Source organism: Engystomops pustulosus, chromosome 4 (assembly GCF_040894005.1).
Source record: "Engystomops pustulosus chromosome 4, aEngPut4.maternal, whole genome shotgun sequence".
NCBI classification, from domain to species: domain Eukaryota; kingdom Metazoa; phylum Chordata; class Amphibia; order Anura; family Leptodactylidae; genus Engystomops; species Engystomops pustulosus.
Window position 1 is genome coordinate 158140437 of NC_092414.1, and position 24938 is coordinate 158165374.

The window sequence follows — 24938 nt, forward strand, 5'->3', positions numbered from 1 at the left end:
GAGGGCTACAATCAGACCGCCTGCAGACATCACTTATTATACATGGGTATAGTTCTGCAGCTGTCCCGCAACATGAGCAGGTAACCTTGGGCTATACCCACAGTGGTAATTTTTCACATATGGGCATGGTCCAATATTCCTAAATCTGAAAATATTATATTTTTAATGCCCAGTGAACACAAAACACAATGAAAGTTCCAGTTTTTTTTAATAGCTATTTATTTTCACATACTAGGGGCAAAACTTTTCTTTTTATGAAATGCAGGGTTGGACTCAGACACACAGCTTTCAATGTCATATAATTCTAGGAGAATTTTGAAATACAGGCCAAATAATTTAATTGAAAAAAAAAACCTTATTCTCTGTGTCAAAATCTCCATAGAAGGACAAAATACTGTCTACTTTGGGAAGAGATCAAATCCAAAAGATCCTTGCAATAATAAGGAATCTAAAAATTTTTTAACATGTATAAATGTACCTGAATAAAATACTGTACTTATGACATAATGTATAATATTGTATTGTGCAAATGAATCAGTCGCTATTTGCTGTAGATACCAAGAGTAAAGTGGAAATCCCTGGATGAAGAAATGAATGAAGCTCATGTAGTATTATGTAATAAAACTATGTTTGATCTATGTATGATGATACCTTTGTCACTTCACCCCAGAATTGAGGAGACAAAATCCCATATGAATGTTCTATAGAAAAGTGCATGATCTCGGCTTTATAAAAATCAACATCAGACATTCACATTGTAACATTTACAGCAGTAGGTTGGCTGCTGATTTATTCTGTAAAGTTAATAGATTTTTTTTTCTTCACACAGATGAAAAACAGATATTTCATTGTAGTTATGTAAAACTGAGTACCACAGGACATTATAGGAAACATACTGCATTGGTCCTCCCACCAACATGAAGCTTAACATACAGTAATAGTTGTTGTTTGATTGTAACAGTTTATTTTCACGTAACTACTTTGGATTGATTGAACAAGGTAACAAATATGCAACATAACAAAAAAAATACTGTCTTATGGTGGCATCTATCTATAATTAGAATGTCGCTGGGTACTTACAATGTGCAATGTATGTCATATATTGTAGGATGGCACTGAACCTGCGCTGATAATCCTATATGGTCACCTGACCTCAGTGCATTCACCTAGTTTTCGAAATTGCACCACTAGGCTTCTGTATACAAGTAGTTGGTCTTTATAAGCACCGTTTACAATAAAAACCCAAAACCGTTTCAGGTTTTATATCTAGTTTACAATTGCTCCAAGGATAAATAAAAGCTTGATTACAGTATACACACATGTCATATACATGACACATAGAGATAATTGAGATAAACTATAGCTAACTTTGGTTGAGTTTGTAAATTTTAGACAGAATAATGGTTGACTTCTAAAATGTGTACATATTACAGTGCATTCATACAAAAATGTTTTGAAAGAGCTACTAGCACCAAAAAGGTATCATAAATGTCTGGCTTAGTGTGTTTAGGTGGCGTAAAAAAAGAAAAACCTTTGACTTTACAAACCAGAAAAGTCCAACACAAGGACAGCTTCATGTACCTCTGCTGAAATTGTCAAAAATTTCAGCATCAAAGGCCAACTTCCATTCAAGTCCCCAAGTTTAAAATTGGCGTATTCACCATATGAAGGTAGCTCAGCTACATACTATGTAGGAAGCCTGAGAAAGTGGTTGTGTTGAGCTGGGATAATGATCCTGTACCTTGCATATGTCATGAGAAGAAAGTGCTTTTTATTCATAAAAACATACTTATGAAGGGTTTGTACCAAAGCTATGGGAATCAGTGAAATAACTTTACTTATAAATCTTTGGTTTTTGCTGTTCTTTGGCTTGGCCAATTAATGAAGTAAGATCTTGATTTTCATCTTAAGAATATCACCCAGTTCACCAGTGAGGTAGTCTCTGTCATGTTTATCTTCAAGCTGGATAAGCTCTTTCTCCTTATAAAGAGGAAAACTGCTAATCTCTAGGTCGTAAACACCGGGCACTGGCTTCTTCTTGGTCAGATGCAGGTAACTGATTCCATCTTTTTGGTTAAGCCTGAATAAGCCATGTTCATTTCCATAGTCTATTATGTATCTGTTGTGATGCTGGAGAGTGGTAAGGGCTGGAGTCAGCTCAAGAATACGGTCCCTGGTGTTTAAGTGGGAGATGTTAAAAGAAAGAACTGCGGTCTGTTCAAGATCCCAACTTGCGAGGCTAACAATGGATTCCAACTCAAGCTTCTCCTAAGAAATAGAAGGAAAAATAATAGGTTAAAAGGGTTAAACCGACTCTTGCCCTATCTATAGAATACACCATTAATGCCAAAAAAGTATGTTCAATCAAATAAATAGCTAGGTGCTCACACTTTTATCGTAAAGATGGTTAAGAAGACAAACGACTAGCTATTTATTCTATCTAAAATATTCTAAAAACATACAGGCTGTTTACCAGAGACCAAGTTCTGGACTGCCATTCAGAGCCTGAACACGGAAGTCTGAGTCCAAACACGAATGTTCGTGTATTCCGCTGAATAGAGTCATTGTAAGCCGGGCGACCATACTAAGAAATTACCCATGCGCATGCAGGATCTGAGGACAACGAGCGAGAGCGAACGACTCCATGACTAGGACTACGAGGTCCACAATTCACACTTCTATAAGCTGTATTTGACACGCTTACATCACCAACAGTGAGTTGGTCATACAATGCTGATCGAATAACCGTGCTGCGTGACTATACATTTGCTATTATTTATAGCCGATTTATGTGACATTGTTACATGACAATCTAGTCATTCCATCACCTTGCAATTGTGGAGGAACCGCAGACTCTGATTGCAACAACTTATCAACAACTTGAGTATTTATAAACAATATAGTCGCACTCGTCCTTAACACCTCAGTCTAACATTATCTTCAACGATAAACCATTTTTTAGACTACATGTACTTTTTTCGGTGTGGTAGGCCTTTTTACCAACCAACCGTTTGCCCAGCCTGTGATCTCCATAATTGTAATTATTGTGCATTGATACTTTCACTCATTGTATATGGTTCATAACCATGATCATGTATTTTATTGTATATTAAAATCGTAATACGGAATATGCACAATATACATGTCTAACTATTATTATTACTATTTTTATTAAAGTATTTTATTATTTAGTCGCAGTTGGCGCTCAGTATTTTAATCATTTTTCATATGACCTAATGTGTGTCAACAATAGGGGCTGTTTGATGTATTACTTACACTACAGACTGAAATATCATTCTGGTTAACAAGTTGACTGACTTGTTAACTAGTCCTACATCTAGTGCTCCACTAGTTAACTAGTGCTATACAAATCCGTTCATATGGAGCATATTTCTTTATTTTAGAAATTTCACATGCCCTTTAATTACAATTTCAATCTACGGGTCAGTTGAACACTATAGCAGGTGCGAGGCTGTGTTCGGGATGGCAGCGCTGGCCTCTGTAATTAGACAACAACCTGGCAGTGACGGATGTGAATTATAGTGCCAGAGGGGGTGAGTATAAATATTTTATGTTTATATGCTCCTTTAAGGAGTTCATTGTATAATGGTTGAAATGTATTATTCTATTATAGCAAAGTTTCTTTTTACTATGTTTTGCGGTGTAATTGCCACTTCAATAAAAAGTGGGCAGAGCATAGGCCTTGATAGCCCAATAAACCTTCCATAATTTACAGCAGAAAACTGGCATAAAGATACAAGTTTGTGACTGCTCCTTCCTGTGCACTCTGTAAATTTGGGATTCTAAAGCAGAGATCTGAAATTGATTGCAAAGGTAATTAAGACTTATATGCCTACATATAATTTTAGTGCATTTAGCCCTGTAAATGATTTGGGCTGTACCTAATACATTGTCACTACTCAGCCATGCGTAAGAATCTATAATACAAAATATATCGGCTGCACTGAAAGTGGTCACTGGACTGGTCTCAGGAGCGGATTTTCAATTTCTGAGACTCTCAAGTAAATCTATGTCTCAGGACCCCCCTAATGCACAGTAGTGGATCCATCATAGCTTGAAACAGCATTGGCATCTTGTGGAGGAATTTCCGGAGGACATAAGGATACAATCTGTATGCATCTCACTTATTTTAATAACTGGTCGTTTTACACTACTGTGTGGGGTCCTCCACATCTCTGAGGCTCCTAACTGTAGGATAACACAACAAATGGACAATTGTCAGTTATCTTCATTTGACACACTATGTTATCATTAACTGCACAATATAAGCTCTGGTAGTGGCTGTATGCAAATTTGTAATATATGTTATTGAAGAAAATACCTCTTTCATATATCAGACTCCTCTCCTGTTTCTAACGCGGCTCATATCAGTGGTATGATCTTTACTGAGGTGGTAAGGAAAGGGTTAATTTAGTTATGTGAGGTGATTTACTTTGATTTGCTGGCCTGTTTTATGAGGTAACTCTTTCCTGCAGTTTTTATGAGGCTTTGTTTTGATTGGCCAAAGGCTAGATCAGCTGTTATTGGATAACAGCTGGATCAATGACAGATGTGTAACTAGGCAAAATATTGTCGGCAGTCAGCTGATTGGCAGCTGGCCGCCTCAACTTACCTATATAAAGGGCTGTCGGCGGGATCTATGTGCCAGTTTGAAGAACAAGAAGTCCTCAACACTCCGCCCAGCCCTCCCTTGCTATATTTATCAACTGTATAATTTTGCAGCTGCTTATTAGTGGGGGATATTTCTCCCAACTAATGCAGGGGAGAAGAAGCTATAGATATTATTTATTGTTATGTTTTCAAATATTCTGTGTTTATTATAATTAATTATTATTAAAGTTACTAATTATTTAATCTCCTTGGTTACCCTATATCAGTGGTGGCAAACCTATGGCACTGGTGCCAGAGGCGGCACTCTGAGCACTCTCTGTGGGCACCCAGCCCATCACCCCAGCATGAAGTTCACCAGACAGGACTCAAAGAATCTTCCTACAGAATCTTCCTACAGAATCTTCCTACAATAATAGGCGAGTTAGTTTGCCCTCCTCCTTTCAACTGCATTGGTGTCTTTAGGAGGGTGAACGATTGAAAGTTGTCAAAGAACAAGGAGAAATGAATTGCTGTGCTGACACTTTGCTATAAATAAGTGGGTTTTGGTTTAAGTTTGGGCACTCTGGCTCTAAAAGGTTCACCATCACTGCCCTATATTAAAGCATAGCGGCCATTTTTATCCACAACTTGTTGTCTTTGTTTTTATTTCTCTAAAGTATAAGTTTAGTTAATATATATACATACATACACACATAGATATATATATATATATATATATATATATATATATATATATATATATATATATATGGGGCTTGTGTCACCATGTTCTTCTTGCTGCTATCTGTGAGGTTGTGAGAAATAGATTGAGACCTTTGTAGTTTTTCCCTGCTGTGTATGAAGACATCACATTATCTAATCTTCACCCACTAGTTCAGGGAAACCCGCAGAGGGTAAACCGAGAAATATTCAGCATAAATGTCTTATAACAGCCAGATATTATGTTATGGTGTGATACAGTCACGTACACACATGAAAGTTTATTCTGAAAGTGACATAAAGGTATGCTGTCATTTAATGTCAATGCAGTGAATTTGGACAACAATATCACAAAACTACCCAAACTCTCCAGCATCCATATTGATGTAATCTGTACTGTTTGATAAAATTACCTCATCGTCTGTAACTGTGTCATTGGCACTCCTCCGTTTCCTTCCTCTTTTAGGATAGCCATTGATCTTGCAGTCATAGCATGCTTCTGGGGATAAAGAGTTGTCATCTATTTCCCCACTGACTGCCATATCTTGCGGTCGGCTCAATCCTGCTCCTGTTACACAGTGTCTAAAAGAATAACAGCACTTTAGATGAATCCTCTGAAGGTAATACTGAAAAAAGCACAAATATTTGCCAATCATAATTGTCACCCTTTGAAATCAGATTTGTTAGACAAATCTGAGGGCTTGAATGTGGGGTAAAGATTCAGTAAAAATTGGGATTTAAGTCCTGCTGTGGGGTTTAGGATCCTTGTGGTCAGTCCTACTCAGTGATTCACAGCGGTAGGTGTATACGCACTTATACAGAGAACTGGAATAGGCATGAAACCTCTACATGTCGGTGATGTGATGAAGGGGCTGTCTGGGTAAATTTTTAAAGGGAACCTGTCACCACAACCTCCATTTTTCACCATGCACATGTTCCAAAAACCCATAACTTGACAATTGCATCGTTGCTGTTGTCATGTTTTTGAGTAGTATAGGTTCGCAATAATCATATGGTATATTTTACCCGGCTCCTTGCCAAGCTCCCGTGCTGAGTCCTAGGGGAAGGAATTCAAAATCAAATGGACGTCTGCTCCTGGATCTTTTCCCCAGCCCACACACTCCAGTTTCCCCACTGATGTCATGGATTGACTTAATCTAGGAACCAGGGGAGGGATGTCTGCTTCCTAGCCTTTCTCCCATCTGTGACGTCACAGGGGAGGGAATTTAGTGTGTGGGCATTACATGATTTTGAGTTCCTGCCCCAGGGCAGGGAGCCAGATAAAATACACTATATGATTATAGCAAACCTAAACTACTCCCAAACAAAAGCAACTATGAAATTTTCATGTTATGGGCTTTTGGAACATGTGCATGGTGCAAAATGGGTTGTGGTGACAGGATCCCTTTAAGCAAAGGTTTATAATGATGTTTGAATTGTTACTCTGCTCCTTTGTCAGTTTATTATATATGGAAAATTCAGCTGATCTGCACAAAATGCATTGACACACTGTTGGCTATTTAATAAAAAACACCAGCAAAATAACAGAGCCTAATGCAATAGAGAGATAGGCAATAGTCACTGGTGATGATTCTGATGTGAACTCTGTCTGATTCCAAGACAGAACAGATAATGGAGAAAATGCTTGCACATGTGACATAACCCTTACTCTACACATGTTGTTCCAAGGGCGTTGGCACTTTATGTTTTTCATGCCATGAGCAATTTCTGAGAATTGTTTCCAACAGCAGGAAAGTCATTGCTTCAAGATTCAACACACTTTATATTTTTTTATTACACTTTAGCTATATCTTTTATTTGTGAAACAGATTAAAGTGAATTATAGGTTCGTTTTAATAATGAGTAAAATAAAGATACTATGGTCAATATCATACAAGAATTATAAAAGGGGTATGCCCATGAAATAAAGTTCTCAAATCTTAATCCCCTAGTGATGCTAACAAAATAAAGTTAACTTTTAAACCCTTACTTTCCAGCTTTACTTATATTTCTGCTTTTCTCCTATCACTAGCACTATCCATAAGCTGTTCAGTGTAAGATTCATATCTATGGGTGGCCAGTAGCTGAGTAGACAATTTTTGATTCCTTTGTGCTATGCTCATGCACAAGATGCTGTGTGCTGACCATGTGCTTAGTTTATTAATGTACAGGGTTTAGCTAAACTTTCAATTAGCTTCTGAACATTCTACTAGTATCTGACCATAGAAGAAAAGAGAGATCAGGCAGATCAGAGCCATGACACGAATATAATAAAACAATCTGCTCTCCTCTACACCCTGCTGGACAGGAAGTGCCTCTGGCTCTAGTGGCATCTGCCACCTGTGCCCTATCCCCCCCCCCCCCCGCAATACTGGAGATGTACGTTCATGTGATAGGAATCTGGGAAGACCATATTTAGGACTGAATTTATGGTTGTATTCAAAGAAAACCAAAATATACCACATCGAGACTAATAGATACAGGTTATACTATCTGTGTTAATAACACTTTATTTAAGAATGTGTTATTTTTCCATCCTGAGTATATTTAAGAATTTTGTCTTTGGGAGAATACCCTTTTAATTATTTTTCTGCGGTTCATTAATGTGAATAATTATTTCTTTCCCCAGTATTTGGACCAGTGCATTGGATGCTGGTGTCCACAGGAATTCAGTGACATGTAAATTCTGCCAATTACAGCAGCGCCGGAAGTAATCGAATAGAAGGGAGTGCCATCTTGGCAGCTTCTCCTCTACAGCCTAAAAGCGTGTATTAGTTATCTACGGAGGTTCAAAATAATGGAAACAAGTAAAAAATAATATTACCCTTGTCCTATCCTGAAGTAACCTGGTGGGCAGCCACACACATAGCCCCCTTCTGTATTGGAACAGCCATAGCTACATGGAGCCTGGGAAGAACTGCACTCATTGACATCATGGCAAGAACCTGCAAACTGTTCAAACTGAAATCCTGTTGGACATATGCACTTAAAGCTTCCCAGCGTGTTGTGACATGTGGCTCCCCCACATGCATGACTGCTCAGGCACTCATTCTCATCTGCAAAGGTAAAGCAGACAAAAACACAATTTTTAGCAGTTAGCAAGTTTTACCTCTTCACAGCTGCAGGACATTTCCATAACTCCAAAATGGAAGTAAATGTTGCAAAAGAACGTAAGGAAAATGTAAAAATAATACATTCAGGTGGAAAAATATTTTACATAACAAAAAGCATTCCTGTTAATAGGAACAATAGTGTAATTATATGTTTAAAGCGGTTTTAAAGACTAATATTTTGCTGACCGATTCTTAAAGGGAACCTGTCACCAGGTATCTCATTTTCACTAAAGATGGGTTGCAGAAGCTTATTAAACCTACAGTGCACATATGCCTCTCTGCCTTTTCTAAGTATTTGCATTACAATATAATTGTGTGTTATAGCTTATATTGCACGCTGAAGAAAATCCTAGGGTAGTCACAGGGGTTGGGCTTTGCTTTGGATGCATTTCAAAAACAACAGGAACTTGTCTGTTTTACTCACTCCTCAGATCTTGGCCCCCACTGTTGTGCTCCTGTACAGCTCCTCCTCCTGCTCCTACTCAGCGGTCACAGGAGCTCAAAGATGAAGGCAGTCTGCAGCACAGACAAGTCACATGTTTGTTTTTTTTAATGCATCTAAACCAAAGCCCAACCCCGGTGACTACCCCAGGTTTTGTCAAGGTTTATGGTAAGTTATAACACACAATTTTATTGTAATGCAAATGCTTATAAAAGGCAGAGAGGCAATTTTGTACTGCAGGAATGATGGGCTTTTACAACCTGTCTTTAGTGAAAATGAGGTTTCTGGTGACAGGTTCCCTTTAATATAGGAAACCAGTATTAGATTTGTGTCGGTTTGACACCTGGTACTTCCACCAAATAAGGATTTGAAGTGGCAGCAGTGCTTCAATTTCAATGCCTGTATGGTCATATTCCTAGGTCACATGGTCTGGCTCAGGGACAGACATTATGTAGCCTATGGGCCCCATCCAGCCCTGCAACTGCGATTGTGGTCACACAGGGATATTGGGGCCAGCGGCAATGCACGGACCAGAATGGGCATGCAAGCCAGGTGTCGTACAGTAGTAGGGCTCCAGGCTAATTCTCTAAAGCTGACCGCTGTTAGGGACAGCACCGCTCCCAGCGCCTGCAACGTAATGACATCACTACATCGCTGGCACTGGGCGCCTTACTTCAGCACCACGGAGAGCTGCCATCTGAAATACCAGACAGGCAAATATTTTTTTTGCAAATGTAGGACATGAGGAGAGGAGGCATAAAGAAAGAGGGCATAAGGAGAAGAGGCATTATAAAAGGAGGAGTAAGGTGAGGAGGCATAATGGAGGGGGTGTTATAATAAAGGGCATAAGGAGAGGGAGTATTATAAAAGGGGAGTAAGGCAAGGGGGCATTATAAAAGGGGGCATAAGGAGAGGGAGTATTATAAAAGAATGCATAATGGTAGGGGCATAAGGAGAGGTAGCATAAATGGGAGCATAATTGAGGGGGCATTATAAAAGAGGGCAGAAACAGAGGGGGGCACTATACATGGGGCATAAGGAGAGGGGGCATTATAAAAATTGTATAATAGAAGGGGCGTTATAAAATGAGGCATTATAAATGGGGCATAATCGAGCAGCATTAAAAAAAAGGGGCATGATGAATGGGAGCGTAATGAGAGGGGGCTTTAGATATTGGGTAAAACTAAGTATATTAGCCTGACCCTGTAAAACCTTTCCACTTTTTCATGTGGTCCCACTTTCCACTTTCTCATGTAATTCCCTACCCCTGGTCTTTATACAGCTCCCCATGTTTTCAGTATTATGGTAAGCAATAAAGAGACTACAAATTGCTAAACAGTGAGGGATTTGGGTGTTGTATCCCTAAATCTTTATATTAATTGCTTAATTTAATGAGAAGTAATTGATATATATGTCTTGGAAAACTCCTTTAAATTTCTTAGATGCAGCTTCAGAGAAGTCTGGGCCGGTATTAAGATGGTCCTTGTAGTCAGGGCCTGTGACATGCATTTTTGCAGGAATAAAAGTGGTGATGTTTCAGGTAAAAAGAAGAACCATCAAAAATACCTATTTTTTAAGGTAATAAGAGGCTACAATGCTGCGGCAATACTGAAATCAACACTATATGAGTATCATATGGCTAGTACTGCTCTGTTATTAATAATAATTGTGGACACCAGAAGGAAAAATCAATGAGTGGTAATTTGTCTGGAAATAGGAGGACTCTCCATGCCTATTAAAATACAATAACAAAGGAAGCCATGGAGACACATATGTCTTCACTTTCCCAGAGCATGATAAACACATCTGGTAGTATTATATGTTAAACTCACTGCAAATCACTGTTCTGCTAAATGGATCAAAATAGAGAATATCTTCATGTAAAAATTCCAGTGTCTGAACTGACCCATTAAAGTGAACAGACAGAAAACACATTAAAGACTGAAATAAAACCCATAAGACTGAATTAAGTAACTAAAAAAATGCAATAAACTAGAGGGATATGCAGCGTTGATATAAAACATGTAAAAACACAACTTTCTTATTATCATGTTAATAACACAAGAATGGGACTGGTAACCAGTGAATGGTATTTGCTTCCCTATTTTCCATATATTAAATACTTACCCACACACTGATTCCACTGGTAATGTTGAAGATAGCCTTGTGGACAGCTACACCTGTATCCACCAATGATGTTCTGGCATCCATGCTGACAGCGATGGCTTCCATCACATTCATCCACATCTAGGTTAACAAAAATGATGAAACTGGTTTGATTTATTCCTAGAAATTGCTGACTTAAAATACTGAAATATTAGAAGAATAAGATGTTTACTTGCAACTGTAATTGATGAAAAAACACATATGCTAGTCAAAATGCATATTTATGATTAGTGGTTTTAGCCAACATGTTCACATTGTACAAGGCGCTACAGCGTGCACCATGCTCTATCGTGCAGACAGATTCTGCAAAAATAAACATTGCTGTTTCCCTTGGCGAATGTAAAACTATGGACAAACTTCTGAAACACTTAGCTATAAGTCATGTCACTGTTCTCCCCTGCTCAGGCCTCCACACACAGACATCCTCTGGGGCACAGAACTGTAATTTGTACCACCGGACAATTCCAAAAGATTAAAATATAAACCATTATGTTGAGATGTGTCTTTAAAGAACAACTGTAAAGTTTTTTTCTTTTTCACAAATCAATAACTTCTTGGGATGCAGAACAACATTGCCTTTGTTACCTATATGCAGAAGTTTCTTTGCTGTAGCCCTCAGATAATCTCAGTGCTGAAGTATTTCCTTCCTCTGCCTATGTTGATAAGACCAGTAGTCCGTCGGATAAACAAATCTACTACTTTACGGTCTCACAAGACGGGAGGGGCTGCTGCTTCATGCTCACAGAGGAGGAGGTCATGTGACTGTGCTATGTAGCAGAGCTGGATGTGTTCAGTTCTGTGGATACAGATGTCTCCTGCACAGAATAGTGAGGTACAAGATCTCCCCTGTTCTGTAACAGTTCCTCCATCCCAGTCTGTGATTTTACAGAACTTTCTCTTGCATTCTCTACACCTCATGCTGCAGCCCTCCCCCTTTTATTCGACAGTGTAAGCTCTGTGTAGGTAAGCTATTAACCCTTAGTGCTTACACAACACAGGCTATACACATTGGGGGTCATTTACTAAGGGCCCGATTCGCTTTTTCCCCACGCGTTACCCGAATATTTCCGATTTGCGCCGATTTCCCCTGAATTGCCCTGGGATTTTGGCGCACGCGATCAGATTGTGGCGCATCGGCATGCACGCGACGGAAATCAGGGGGCGTGGCCGAGCGAAAACCCGAAGGATTCGGAAAAACTGCTGCATTTAAAACAAAAAATCTGTCGCGGAGCTTGCACTTACCTTCACTCAGCCCGAGCCGGTGAACTCCAGCGCGTTTTCGATGCTTTTCAGCGCAGCAGCGCCACCTGGTGAACGACGGAGGAACTACCTTAATAAATCCCGGCCGGACCCGAATCCAGCGCAGAGAACGCGCCGCTGGATCACGAATGGACTGGGTAAGTAAATCTGCCCCATTATGTACTAACAATTTCTACCACTTATTACATGTTCCCTGCTCCTGCCTATGATGAAAGCTGCCAGGCTGTATGTGCACTGTTCAGTGAATTTACTTGTGGGAAACTATAAGGATTTAATGCTAAATTACTTTGAGAGAGAAAACAAGGCATGAGAATTTGGTAAAATCAACTTTAACAGTTACACTTTAAAAAAAACTCTTTTTGTTGTGCTAATGCTGTTCTGACTGCCACTGATGAAGATGATGGGCCCTGTATTCCCATTTGCAACTGTTCGACTTGTGCACTTTAATCTCTTTTTTATTTCTCTTCCATAACTTATCAGGTACAGTATAAGACATTTGAAATCCCATGGAGGGTCTCGTTTATGAGGAAAGATTAAAGCAACTAAATTTATTTAGTCTGGAAAAGAGACGACTACGAGTGGACATTATTAATTTATATAAATATATGAATGGTCCATACAAATAATATGGTGGTAAGTTGTTTCAGATTAAATCAAATCTAAAGACGAGGGGGCACTGTCTCCATCTGGAGAAATCAAGGTTTAATCACCAGAGGCGACAGGGCTTTTTTACTATGAGAACTATCAATCTGTGGAATAGCCTGCCTCAGGTGCTGGTCACAGCAGGGACAGCGGAGAGCTTCAAGAAGGGTCTAGATGCCTTTTTACACCTAAATAACATTGATGGTTATGTTATGTGGTTATGTTTCCCCTAAATCCCTTCCTCATCCAATCCCTTCCTTGGTTGAACTTGATGGGCATGTGTCTTTTTTCAACCGTATAAACTATGATACTATGATACATAGTATTATACTAATTAAGAGTACATTTTCACAAATGTATTTGTAGCAAGACAAAATAGTAGTACCTTCACATGCTGCTCCACTCTGGTCAAGGGAAAATCCACGCTGACATTCACAAGCATAACTTCCAGGAGTATTCTGACATATACCTTTAGCTCCACACAGGTTTACTTCTGAAGCACACTCATTATTATCTAAAAGTATACAGGGAGTAAAAGATACCAAATGATTGAGAAGACAAACAAAAAGGTACAAGGAATTCACTAAAATTAATAACAAATATTGGATTTACTCCTTTCTCTGCATGTATATATCCCTAGAATATAGGCAGGGTCAGTCTCCTGTTCCCTTAAATAATTCTCTAATTTAGCATTCCAAACAGGCCCCCTCATGGTTATTTTATATAAAGGCCCCCATCATGATTATTTTATATAAAGCGCCCTCACCGCTATAGATATATTAGATACAGCCCCTCTCATCCCCTTGCATTCCTTATGCATCCAGGTATGACCAGTTCTGGAGCCGGCCCTGAATATAGGGCATCCTTGTGCCATAATATAAATAACCATAATACAAATAAGTAACTGATAAAACTGAATTTTATTCCAAAACAACAGTTAATGCTATTGTAAAAAATGTCAAATAATGCTACAATAAAAAAATGGAAAAACCACAAATAAAAACAATTTAGTAACAGGTTATGTTAAGTTCATAAGAAAAACAAGAACAGGCAGTCCCCGGGTTACATACAAGATAGGTTCTGTAGGTTTGTTGAATTTTTATGTAAGTCGCAACATTTTATAATTGTAACTCCAGACAAATTTTTTTGGTCTCTGTGACAATTGGAATTTAACACATTTGGGTTGTCATAAGAACCAGTATAAACAATAAAGCTTAAAGGGCTATTCCCATTTCAGCAAATTAATGTTATGGTTTGTATTATAAAAACTTATATGTTTTACCAATATACTTTCTGTATCAATTCCTCATGGTATTCTAGATCTCTGCTTGCTGTCACTCTGTGGGAAGCTTCTTTGTTTATTTCCAGGGAACAGAAATCTGTCCATGATCACACAGGTGCACGGCTCGTTAGAATCATAGAGAGTAATCAGAGCTGTGTGTTATAACGAGCCGCGCAACTGTGTGACCATGGTCAGATTTTTGTTCACTGGAAGTAAAGCTTTCCACAGAGTGACAGCAAGCAGAGATCTAGAAACCCGCATGGAATTGTATATGGTAAAATTGTATAACTTTTTTTTGTTAAAACATTAATATCAATTTACTGAAATGGGAATACCCCTTGTGAAAACACATTTGATAACTCTTACAGCTGATCATTGTAGCCTGGGAATAAAGTACAGTAAATTACCAACATCCAGAGGTCTATTAACTAGGGATCGTCTGTAAGTTGGGTGTTCTTAAGTAGGGGACCGCCCGTATACACAATCTAATAACTCCAAGTTTACAAAGGACGACACCTTCTATCAGTAATAGATCCCATTTTTCATTCAACATAAAAATGAAAACAAGTTCCCACGGTGGACAATAATGGAGCAGATTTACTTACCCGGTCTTGTTGCGATCCACGAGGTGCGTTCTTGGACGAGGATGCGATTCTTCAAGATCGTGCGTCCATTTTCCTGCATGTGTAGCTTCCCCGCTCAGGTCCGCCGGATTTCACCTTCTTCTTCCCGGTGTATGTGAGTGCATTGTCACAATTTGAATTGTAAATCCCGTGCTCAGTCTGAAACAGTTGGGTTGCCCGTCGACCACGCCCCCCAATTTGTGTCACATGTAAGTAGCCGGGATTGCGCCAAAATCCGACCGCGTGCGTCAAAAACCCCACTTAAATGCGGCGCAAATCAGAAATAGTCGGGAAACCCAACGAATATGCGCCGTGCGGACCCTTAGTAAATGTGCCCCTATGTGTCTAAGGAAGGAAAATAGTCAGAGAAATTTACAATATACCTTCTATGCACCTTTAGTACTTTAGTGCATAGCCAGTAATCAAACTACTTTGGTGGACAGTTTCTTTCACTACTTTCCCCCCTCAGACACATTTTTGTCCACTGTGGAAATATTTCAGTATTTGACCTCATTTCCTTTTTATCAGAGATACCGAGGATAGTGTTAGAGCCTTTTAATTCCTATATAGGAGGTCCCTTACTTAGGGACACCTGACTTACAGACGAGTTAAAGATGGACCCCTCTGCCACTGTGACCTCTGGTGAAGCTCTCCGGATGATTTACTTTAGTCCCAGGCTGCAATGATAAGCTGTAATGTGTCTGTTATGAAGCTTTATTGATAATCATTGGTCCCGTTACAGCAAAAAAATTTGAAACTCCAATTGTCACTGGGGCAAAATATGTTTTTGTCTGGATATACAATTATAAAATATACAGTTTCGACTTCCATACAAATTCAACTTAAGAACAAACCTATAGAACCTATCTTGTATGTAACTGCCTGTATATACAAAAAAACTGTAGCACAAAACTTTGGTGTAGGGTAAGTCAATCAATAGATTGTGTTAAACTTTACAAAAGTGCACCATATTCACCATTTGATGTGAACTACATTGTCCAACTCTCAGGATTAGAAAAATTGTCCATTGGCACTACACTTGTCTACTTTTTATAATTACAATTACTGGTAAATCTTCTGGTATTATGTGTGACTTTACATAACCTGGTTCCAATTTTTCAAGTTCAGAGAATGAATCACAGAAGCTTCCATTGAGCGCTAAGGATGACATGAGGCTATTCCATGATTTATTGTAATAATTAATGAACAAGTACAGTTGTTGACAGTAAACTTCATGAGAGATTTGGTACATGAAATCAAAATTATATGTTATACTAAGCTTCCTATTCTTAAGCATCAACCAGAAAGCCATAATACTTTTTGTCAACATATTAAACTAATTAGCATGGAAACGTCTGTCACTGGTTAAAGGGAACCTGTCACCACATTTTCACACATAAATCTAGTGGCAGGTTCCCATAGAGCCATATTAACTAAGCAACTGTCCCCTGCTATTTAGAAAATGTGACTAAACTATTATATTAACGTATATATAATTGTATGTAGTCAGACTAGCATTCTATGAGTAACAAGAAGTGGAAAATTTCATTTAAATTTCAAATGCACTCACCAATGCAAGCAGTATGATGCTGGGTGAATCCCGGAGGGCATTTACATGTAAATCCACCAATTGTGTTGACACAAATAAACTGGCAATTGTGTTGCTTAGTTGCACATTCATCAAGATCTGAGAAGAAATAATAAGAATATTCGTTGTGGCTTCCTTAATAATAGTTTCACAACCAGATTTTTATTTCTCCTATGCATCTTAAATAAGAAATAAACTCAAAGGATGTTTGGTTTCTTAAACTACTTTATGAGACTTGTTTGTCTCAGTTGAAAAAAACAAAAAGTAGAAGTAACCAAACAGTGTGGCGATAAATTCCCCCAAATAGTCTTGACAAAAATGTTCTACCAGTTGTGTGTATACAGCCCAAGTGCTAATTTGTGATTCCATGGTTAATTACCATATATACTCGAGTATAATCCTATTTTTTCAGCACAAAAAAATGTGCTGAAAACCCAAACTCAGCGTATACTCGAGTAAAAAAATATATCAAAACTCACCTTTCCGGCTTCCCCCACTGCTGGCTATGTACTGGGGTAGGGGGCTGGCTATATACTGGGCAGGGGGCTGGCTATATAATGAGGGATATGGGCTTGCAGGCTTTATACTGGGGGACAGGTGCTGGCTATATACTATGGGGCTGGGTCCGGCAGGCTATATAATGGGGAGGCTGTGACCAATGCATTTCCCACCCTCGGCTTATACATGAGTCAATAGGTTTTCCCAGGTTTTTGTGGTAAAATTAGGGGCCTCGGCTTATACTTGGGTCGGGTTATACTTGAATATACACGGTATTTGTTATTTTCCATGACTTTATGACATATGTAAATTATATTAATTTATTAAACTTATCATGTATTATTTTGCTATAATTATTTCAGCTTAATTACTACCGTATTTTCCGGACTATAAGGCGCACTTAAAAGCCTTGGATTTCCTTGGAAATCCAAAGGGCGCCTTATAGTCCGGTGCGCCCTATATGAGGGCAGCGGACCCTACTTACATATGTCCCCGCTACCGGAGACAGCAGATCTCCAGCGGGAACTGCAGACCACGCGGCACGAACAACTTCTGCCGCGTGGTCTGCAGTTCCCGCTGGAGATCTGCTGTCTCCGGTAGCGGGGACCTATGTAAGTATTCCATTCTCCACCTCCCCCTCACCTTCCCCGCGTTCCGCGTCTCTTCTCGGCGTCGCGTCCCGTCGGGTCTCCGCTCCGCCCCCGGACCTCCGCCACGCCCCCGACCATGCGCCTTATAGTCCGATGCGCCTTATATATGGAATTATTACATATATAAGGCGCATCGGACTGTTGCGCCTTATATTCCGGTGCGCCTAATGGCCCGGAAAATACGGTAGTTTTGAGAGTGAAAAAGAAATAGTATGTACAAGTGATGTTGTATGAAATGTGTTATTCTATGTAATGTTCATTATACGTTACCTTTACAGCTTCTCCTATCTTCTTGTAAAATATAGCCACGTGGGCAGGAACATTGGAAACTTCCATCAGTATTTTTACAGATAAAATTACAGGGTTTGGGAGATTGACTACATTCATCAAGGTCTGTAAGAAATAGAAAATTAAGTGTAATTACGTCTGAAGTGTATAGAAAATTTTGATACATGATTAGAATAAGCTGCCAAAAGTGTGTACTAAATAAATAACTCTATTCTAGCTATTATATAAGAAAAACTACCGCATTTTATCAGTTTTCCCCTCTGTAGGCTGTATCTGTAATTCTCAGTTGTCTCTGAGCTGATGGGCAGCAGGTTGAGAATTGCTCTGGTGATGTCTTCTTTCAAAGAGGCTTAGGGCAAAGCCGCAAAGTTTTTTAGATTGACTTAATGTAAAATATACATTGGGGGTCATTTATCTTGGAATGTTCTCTTTTTTCTCTTACTTGTGCAACTTTTTTTTTGACACATATGATATATTTGCGCCTAAACTGGTGACTTTTCCACTTGGCTAGAGAAAATTTTCCAGTGTTGCGCCTTATTTATCTTTACAATCCAGATGTGGATGGTCAGAAATTTTGGCGCAAATCATGGTTAAGAAGTCACAAATAAACTCCACTTCCGATCAGACATACGAAAAACAAAGGGGTTGCTAACTGTGCGACTTTTAATTAAAAGTTCCAAAAACCCTACAGGCTCAACTGTCTGATATATGAACCTCTAAGATAAATCAAACAAGTCCAAAAACCAGATAAACAAAGAAAAGTCACGCAAAAAATGTCCTCACTAAAGATAAATGACCCCCATTGTGTATTAACAGATAATATAATGGAACAATGGAGAAACACTTTGAATATAACTCAATGCCAAGGAACTGTCTCTTCTATACCAGTAACCTAAGAAGATGGACTGGGCCATAATCTTGGTGCCATTTAATAATATGAATATACCTATGCAAGAAGTGCCAGTCACATCTGGAATATAGCCAGGATTGCATTCACACTTATATGAACCTCTCTCATTGATACATTGTCCATTCCGGCAGATACCATGTAGCACATGGCACTCATCAATATCTGAAAAAAATACAAGATAAGTGATGTGACAATAATATACAACAACTGTAATAAAAGGTAAAGTGCTATGGAATATTAAGGAGGTGTAACTTGCAGCTTTTGGGGTTAAATTTAAAATCTATACAAGACTTCTCACACCATTTGATTTTGACCCCCTTTAGGTACCAATGAGTATGCTGGTACAATGCAAACAGCATGTTCAGATTGATAGATAAACTCACATCTTCTATTTCATGAGTTCATTTATTTATAGTTCATATACATTTTTATATTGACGTATACATCAGGGCTATGAATCATACACTATAAACACCATAATCATATAACACACTAAGATACATACCTTCTCCTCCTGTTGTGAAACCTTTTCCATAAGGACAAAGCTTTTTAAATTGTACTGTGCCAGGGAAAGGGCAGATCTCACAAGTAATACCCCATCCTCTTCCTGAGTTACAGCAACATTCAGACTTGGTGACTGAGTTCTGGGTGGATGAACCGAGTTGACACATGGTATGTAGAACTTCAGTAAAGCAATATCCAAGCCTGTTGTCTGGAGCAAAATATTATATGGTAAATATTGTGGTTGGGAAAAAGTATTACATGCATACTGCTCATTATCTAAATATTTTAATACCTCCATAACCTCCTCGAATGGAGGTATCTGTGTACCATGTTACAGTCCTGCTACATCTAGGCCTCCAGCAGCATTATACCACTATCTATAAATCCTTCACCTTGTAATGATAATGACAAGACTCTTCTCTTTCTGTCCTAGTCTATACACTAAAGATGACAAGTGAACTCCAGATGACAGCAAGCAACATATTGGGGCTTATTTAGGTTCGCGCTGCTCACTTTCGTCAGACTGTTTCCCGTTTTCAGGATTTGTGCAGCTTTGACAGGTATTAACAGGGGATTGCACTGGTATTGTGTCGCACGTGATCAGACTGTAGCGCAGTTACGTTGGCTTTTATGCAACAGAAATTGGGTGGCGGGCCATCGGACGATCCGACTGATTTGGACTGAGCACAGGATTTAGCTTTCAAATTGTGTCGCAAGACAATGCACCTACATGCACCAGGAATAAGAAGCTGAAAAGAAGCAACACATGCAGGCCCACGCCCCTCCCCCGGTTTGTGGAGCGTGAAAGCCGGCACGATTGCGATACAAACTGATCGTGTGCGACACAATCCTTATTATTCTTCTCTGTGGTTTCCCAGCTAACTCTCTAATGCCCCTCTAATCCATCCTTGACTCTGCTTCCTGACTAATCCATCTGTCTCCTTGCTTCTCCTCTGCCAGTATCTCAACTATTCACCTATTGCACAGCAAATTCAATTTAAAATACTAATCATGACTTTCATATATCTCTGAACTAATCAGCCAATATCGTCCCATACATAATCTCCTTTCCATACAAGACCTTCCTCTTCTCCTGTGCATCTCCTATACCCTGCCCCCCCATCAAAATGTGTTAGACTGTCCCCCACATTCCAACCCTCAAACGTGACCTGAAAACCCACTAGTTTAGGATTGCCTACAATACACAATAACTGCACTGCTCTCCCACACTTACTAGATCCAGCACCTTGTGCACCGGACAGCGGGGTAATATTAAGACTGGCATGCAAAACACTAGTCTTAAAGGAAATCAACCACATTGATTAGTGTTTTAAACCCAAGTCTGTACCCTCTGAAACAAGCTCCCTTCTTCAATTAGCTATTAAAGGCATATTTTTCGGTAGGAAGACTTTATAAAAATATGCAAATGAGCTTCAGGGGCTCCTGTGTATATCACATAAACCACTTCTGGCTCTGTTGGCTGTAACTGACTCTGGCCGGGGAAATGAGAGAGAAGGTGAATATAAGCATCGAATGAAGGCTTGACTAATTAGACAGAATGGGCTTCTGTGATGTACATAGGAGCCCCTGAGGCTCATTTGCAAATTTGTAAAAGTCCTTTAAAAGTTGACGCATGCCAGTATGTAAATATGCTTGGGTTAAAACCACTAATCCATGTGGTTAAAATTGTGTATAAAACCAGGAAAACATATTTCGGGTACAATAATGTTCTTATGAAACATACCTGGATCTTTTATACTCACCAATACATTCTGTTTCGGTAGCGCTGGCGTTGAATCCATCTGCACACTCACACTTGTAGCTTCCCACAGTGTTCAGACATTTTCCATTTTCACATAATCCAGGTTTACTGCACTCGTTCACATCTTAAGAAACAAGAACATTCATATTATAAAACAAGAGATTTCTAATATCCACTAACTAAGATAAATCACATAGAAAATCATCACATCCCTTAGGAATACAGCCATACCTTCAGCTCTGGAAGGAATTATTTACAACAGCATAACTTTCATTGACTAATCTAGTTAAACATAACTAAATTTTCATAAAATTATCCTAATTTTCTAGCTCACAGAAAAGTTCTACAGCTTTTCTTATTCCCACTGAATAGTAATCAATAGATTTCTGGTCCAGCTCACTTACCCATGCATCCTTCGCCATTTGGTCTACGTTGATACCCTGGTCCACATATGCACATAAATGTCCCTATGAGATTCTTGCAGGTCATCTGCTTTTCTTCACAATCATGAAGGCCTTCTTCACACTCATCTTGATCTATAGAAGAGAAAGTAAATTGAAGAAAAACTGCATTTCAGGACACTTTGTATATTTCTGAATGTGTATAATGAAGCATTTAAAAGCTGCTTATAATAAGCATGTGAAAAGTAAATGAAGCTTGACACCATCTGGATCCTTGGATGTTTTCTGCTTCATCTTACTAGTTTGCTGAGTAAGTGTACAGTATGTGACATAAGCATTCTGGGGGAGATTAATCACAAGGGATATTTATGGTTGCATATTTGATGGAGCCTGTGTTGCTGGAAATTGTGTCTAATGTATCATATGTCTCAGATTACTTTATAAATTTGGTGTATCTAATGTCCTGAGATACTAGTCATCTGTCTTGGATAACCTCCCCCCCCCCCCCCCCCCACTAAAGATGTAAGAATGTAAGAAACTTTCCCACTTCATAAAAACTTGATAAATCTGGCATTTTATTTTTTTGCTTTTTGTCAAAAAAATTCTGGAGTAGAGAATAAATTGCCCCCCTGGTGTTGTCAACATAGTTACTGCTGGACTGTAAAAAAAAAGTAAGCCCATGCACACAGGGCTGGATTATGCAGTAGGCTCCCGGGGTGCGTGCCCCGGGCCCCCACCAAGTGTGGTGCTTCGGGCAGTCTTATGGCCACCTGAACTGTGACTATATGTTCGGGCTGTCTACCTGGAATAGAAAACTGCCCGTAGTCGATAGATTTGTTTCTGTGGCAGAGCAGGGAAAAATAAGCTCCCTGCTCTACCATAGATGTTGGCTGTCATCTTGGTGCAGGCGGCACAGCGATGTCACGCAGTAACGCGCCCAGTGGCCCTCATCAACCTTAATCTAATATATATTATTTTTATATACATATTATTTTTAACAAAAGAATGCTACATAACATGACCGTATTTCCTTTTAGAAAAGTAGAGAACTCATAAAATATTATAAAATGGTAACTTGCTTGAAAATTTAAGCGTTAGGCCTTATGGCCTCTGCCATTATTAAGCGATCTATATTGATTGATATAAAGATAAAAAAATGTTCAAGTTTGGAACATTATTTATGATTCAAAAATTTTTCAGGTACTCTGTACCCAACATAACATCAAACTAAACGGCTATTCATTATTGAAGACACTTACCCTTGCACATCCTCTTGTCTTCTCTGAGCACATAACCAGCTGGACACTTGCATTCATACGAACCAAAGGTATTAACACAGCGGAAAGCACATAGCAAGGGATTTTGAGCACATTCGTTAACATCTGTAAAAAAAAAAATTCAGCACATAACAATTAATATAAAAATACATCTAGACTTTGCGGAGTTCCAGAATGTAGTTATAGCTAATTATTCTCTCTATGTCTCTGTTTTGCATCGCATACTAGAACCCATATCCATAACATCCCCATTTAGTGCTTGAACGCTTGAAGGGGCTTCCTAGCAAAAGATGCAGAAAGCAAACAGATTTCACAGCAGTGTAGTTGCAAAACCACTAAAGATTTTTCTGCTTCCTGTTCCATTTTTATATTAATCAGCTGCAGAGCATAGCTGATCTTTAGGGCCGATGGGTGTTTAACCCACACCAAGTTAATATTCTGTGAATACCGTATATACTCGAGTACGTCTATGTTCTTTGCCCGTGCACACAATATAAAATGTCATGCAGAGGCAACAATGCTGCATTATAGTGTGTGTGCAGCCAGAGTGCATAGACATGCCTCTGCCCGCACTGCTGGGAAGCTGCAAGAGCCGAAGAGAGAAGAACAAGCCAGAGCCACAGGGAGAAGGACGGCTGTGGGGAAGACTGGAGGTTAGTACTTTGTTTGTTTTTTATAATTTTGAGTATAAGCCCAGTTGGGGCTCTTTCAGCACCAACATTGTGCTGAAATATTTGGCTTAAATTTGGTATATACATTATATTATAAATATCTTAAGCCTGGAAAACCTTTTCAGTGGAGTTTGCTTTTAAAAAGACTAGCAAATTTATAGCAACATATCTTTATACGTCAGTACACACATTATAAAATATTAATGGAACACATTTGATCCATTAGAATCAAAATTTTACATTTGGTGACTATTGTATTTCAGTTTCATACATTTAGTATATTTAGTGTTGTGGCTATTCACTTAGCACATCAAATAACACAGAGAGTAATTGGAAATGTAAAATATGAGATGATGGGCCACAAGTAAAAGTAATAAAAAGTAATAAAGGATTGAATCATATTAGTCCATTACAATTATAGTATTTAGAAGTTACCTTCACAAGACATCATTGGTCCAGGTTCAAAACCTTCCTCACATGTACACTCAAATCCACCAATTACATTTTTGCAAGTTCCATTTCCACATGGATTTCCAACAGCGCACTCATCGGTGTCTGGAAAACAGAAACAATGTGTTAATCATTGACCATTAGTTACCCATTTTTACCCAACAATAATCTAGTGATGTGTAATTAATGTCTACCTCTAGTTTTGCAAGACAATGCAGTTGTACAATGCGGGAGTTTGCACTACAGCCATGAGCTAAAGGACTAAATTAGGTTGTTTAATGTTTTAAAAAATATTATATGTGGCTTGAAGTGGGGTACAAAAAAATAATAAACCACTTATACTCACCTCCTCTGCCGTTCCCATTCAGCTGTTGCTTCACCCATCTCTGCTGGTGTCTGTATACAGGCAGTGCTGTCTTGTCCACTGCCGGCGTGCCTGCTACAGCATAAGTTTCGGTGTATAGCAGGCACTCCGCAGAATCTAGGTTTACGCTTGGTTAAGTTAAGCTTTCCTATAGAATTGAATGGAGAGTGCTCATACATGCAACACACTCTCCATATGGCCAAGATGCAGGACCCAAAAGTGGCTATGACATAAGTACTGGACTTGGAACTAAGAAGAATTCTGTATGTTTATAGTACCAGTCCCTAAACTGAAACAGTAGTCTATCCACCAGAGCAGAAGTGTCGTATACTATTACCATGTAACTCAATGATTCATGCAATGCTATATTTATAATAAATGCATACCTATACATTCCTCGCCTGTGAGGACATAGCCAAAGGAACATTCACAGCGGTAGGAGCCATCTGTGTTGATACACTGCCCATTCTTGCATTTCTCTGGATCAACGCATTCATCCATATCTACGTGAAGAAGTTGAGTAAATGACAATGTAAATCCCTGATTTTGAGGCCTCTAACAATCACATTATCACATGTCATTAGACCTTACCAATTCGTTCCCCATTTGGTCCAACCTTATTGCCATATCCAAATGGACAGATTTCTCTGAAGGCGGCTTTAGACAGAAACAGATACACAGATTATTATAGTAAATACTTCATGTTTCTTATCTCT

The 24938-nt window shown here is 38.9% G+C and overlaps 1 protein-coding gene across 2 annotated transcripts in view; it reads right to left on the reverse strand.

Annotated features, from left to right (window-relative positions):
- Positions 1–762: 762 nt before the first annotated feature.
- FBN1 (fibrillin 1) overlaps positions 763–24938 on the reverse strand; it is a 152195-nt gene continuing 128019 nt past the window's right edge. For both annotated transcript variants that reach the window (XM_072148248.1, XM_072148249.1), the window contains 15 exons: positions 24814–24879; positions 24609–24725; positions 23844–23963; positions 22720–22842; positions 21464–21595; positions 21061–21183; positions 19299–19505; positions 18830–18955; positions 17866–17988; positions 16430–16546; positions 13340–13468; positions 11014–11133; positions 8156–8387; positions 5745–5913; positions 763–2268 (listed from right to left, as the gene is read on the reverse strand). In XM_072148248.1, coding sequence (XP_072004349.1) covers positions 1879–2268; positions 5745–5913; positions 8156–8387; positions 11014–11133; positions 13340–13468; positions 16430–16546; positions 17866–17988; positions 18830–18955; positions 19299–19505; positions 21061–21183; positions 21464–21595; positions 22720–22842; positions 23844–23963; positions 24609–24725; positions 24814–24879 — 2294 coding nt within the window. In that variant the 3' untranslated portion in view covers positions 763–1878. The remainder of the gene's footprint in view (positions 2269–5744; positions 5914–8155; positions 8388–11013; positions 11134–13339; positions 13469–16429; positions 16547–17865; positions 17989–18829; positions 18956–19298; positions 19506–21060; positions 21184–21463; positions 21596–22719; positions 22843–23843; positions 23964–24608; positions 24726–24813; positions 24880–24938) is intronic.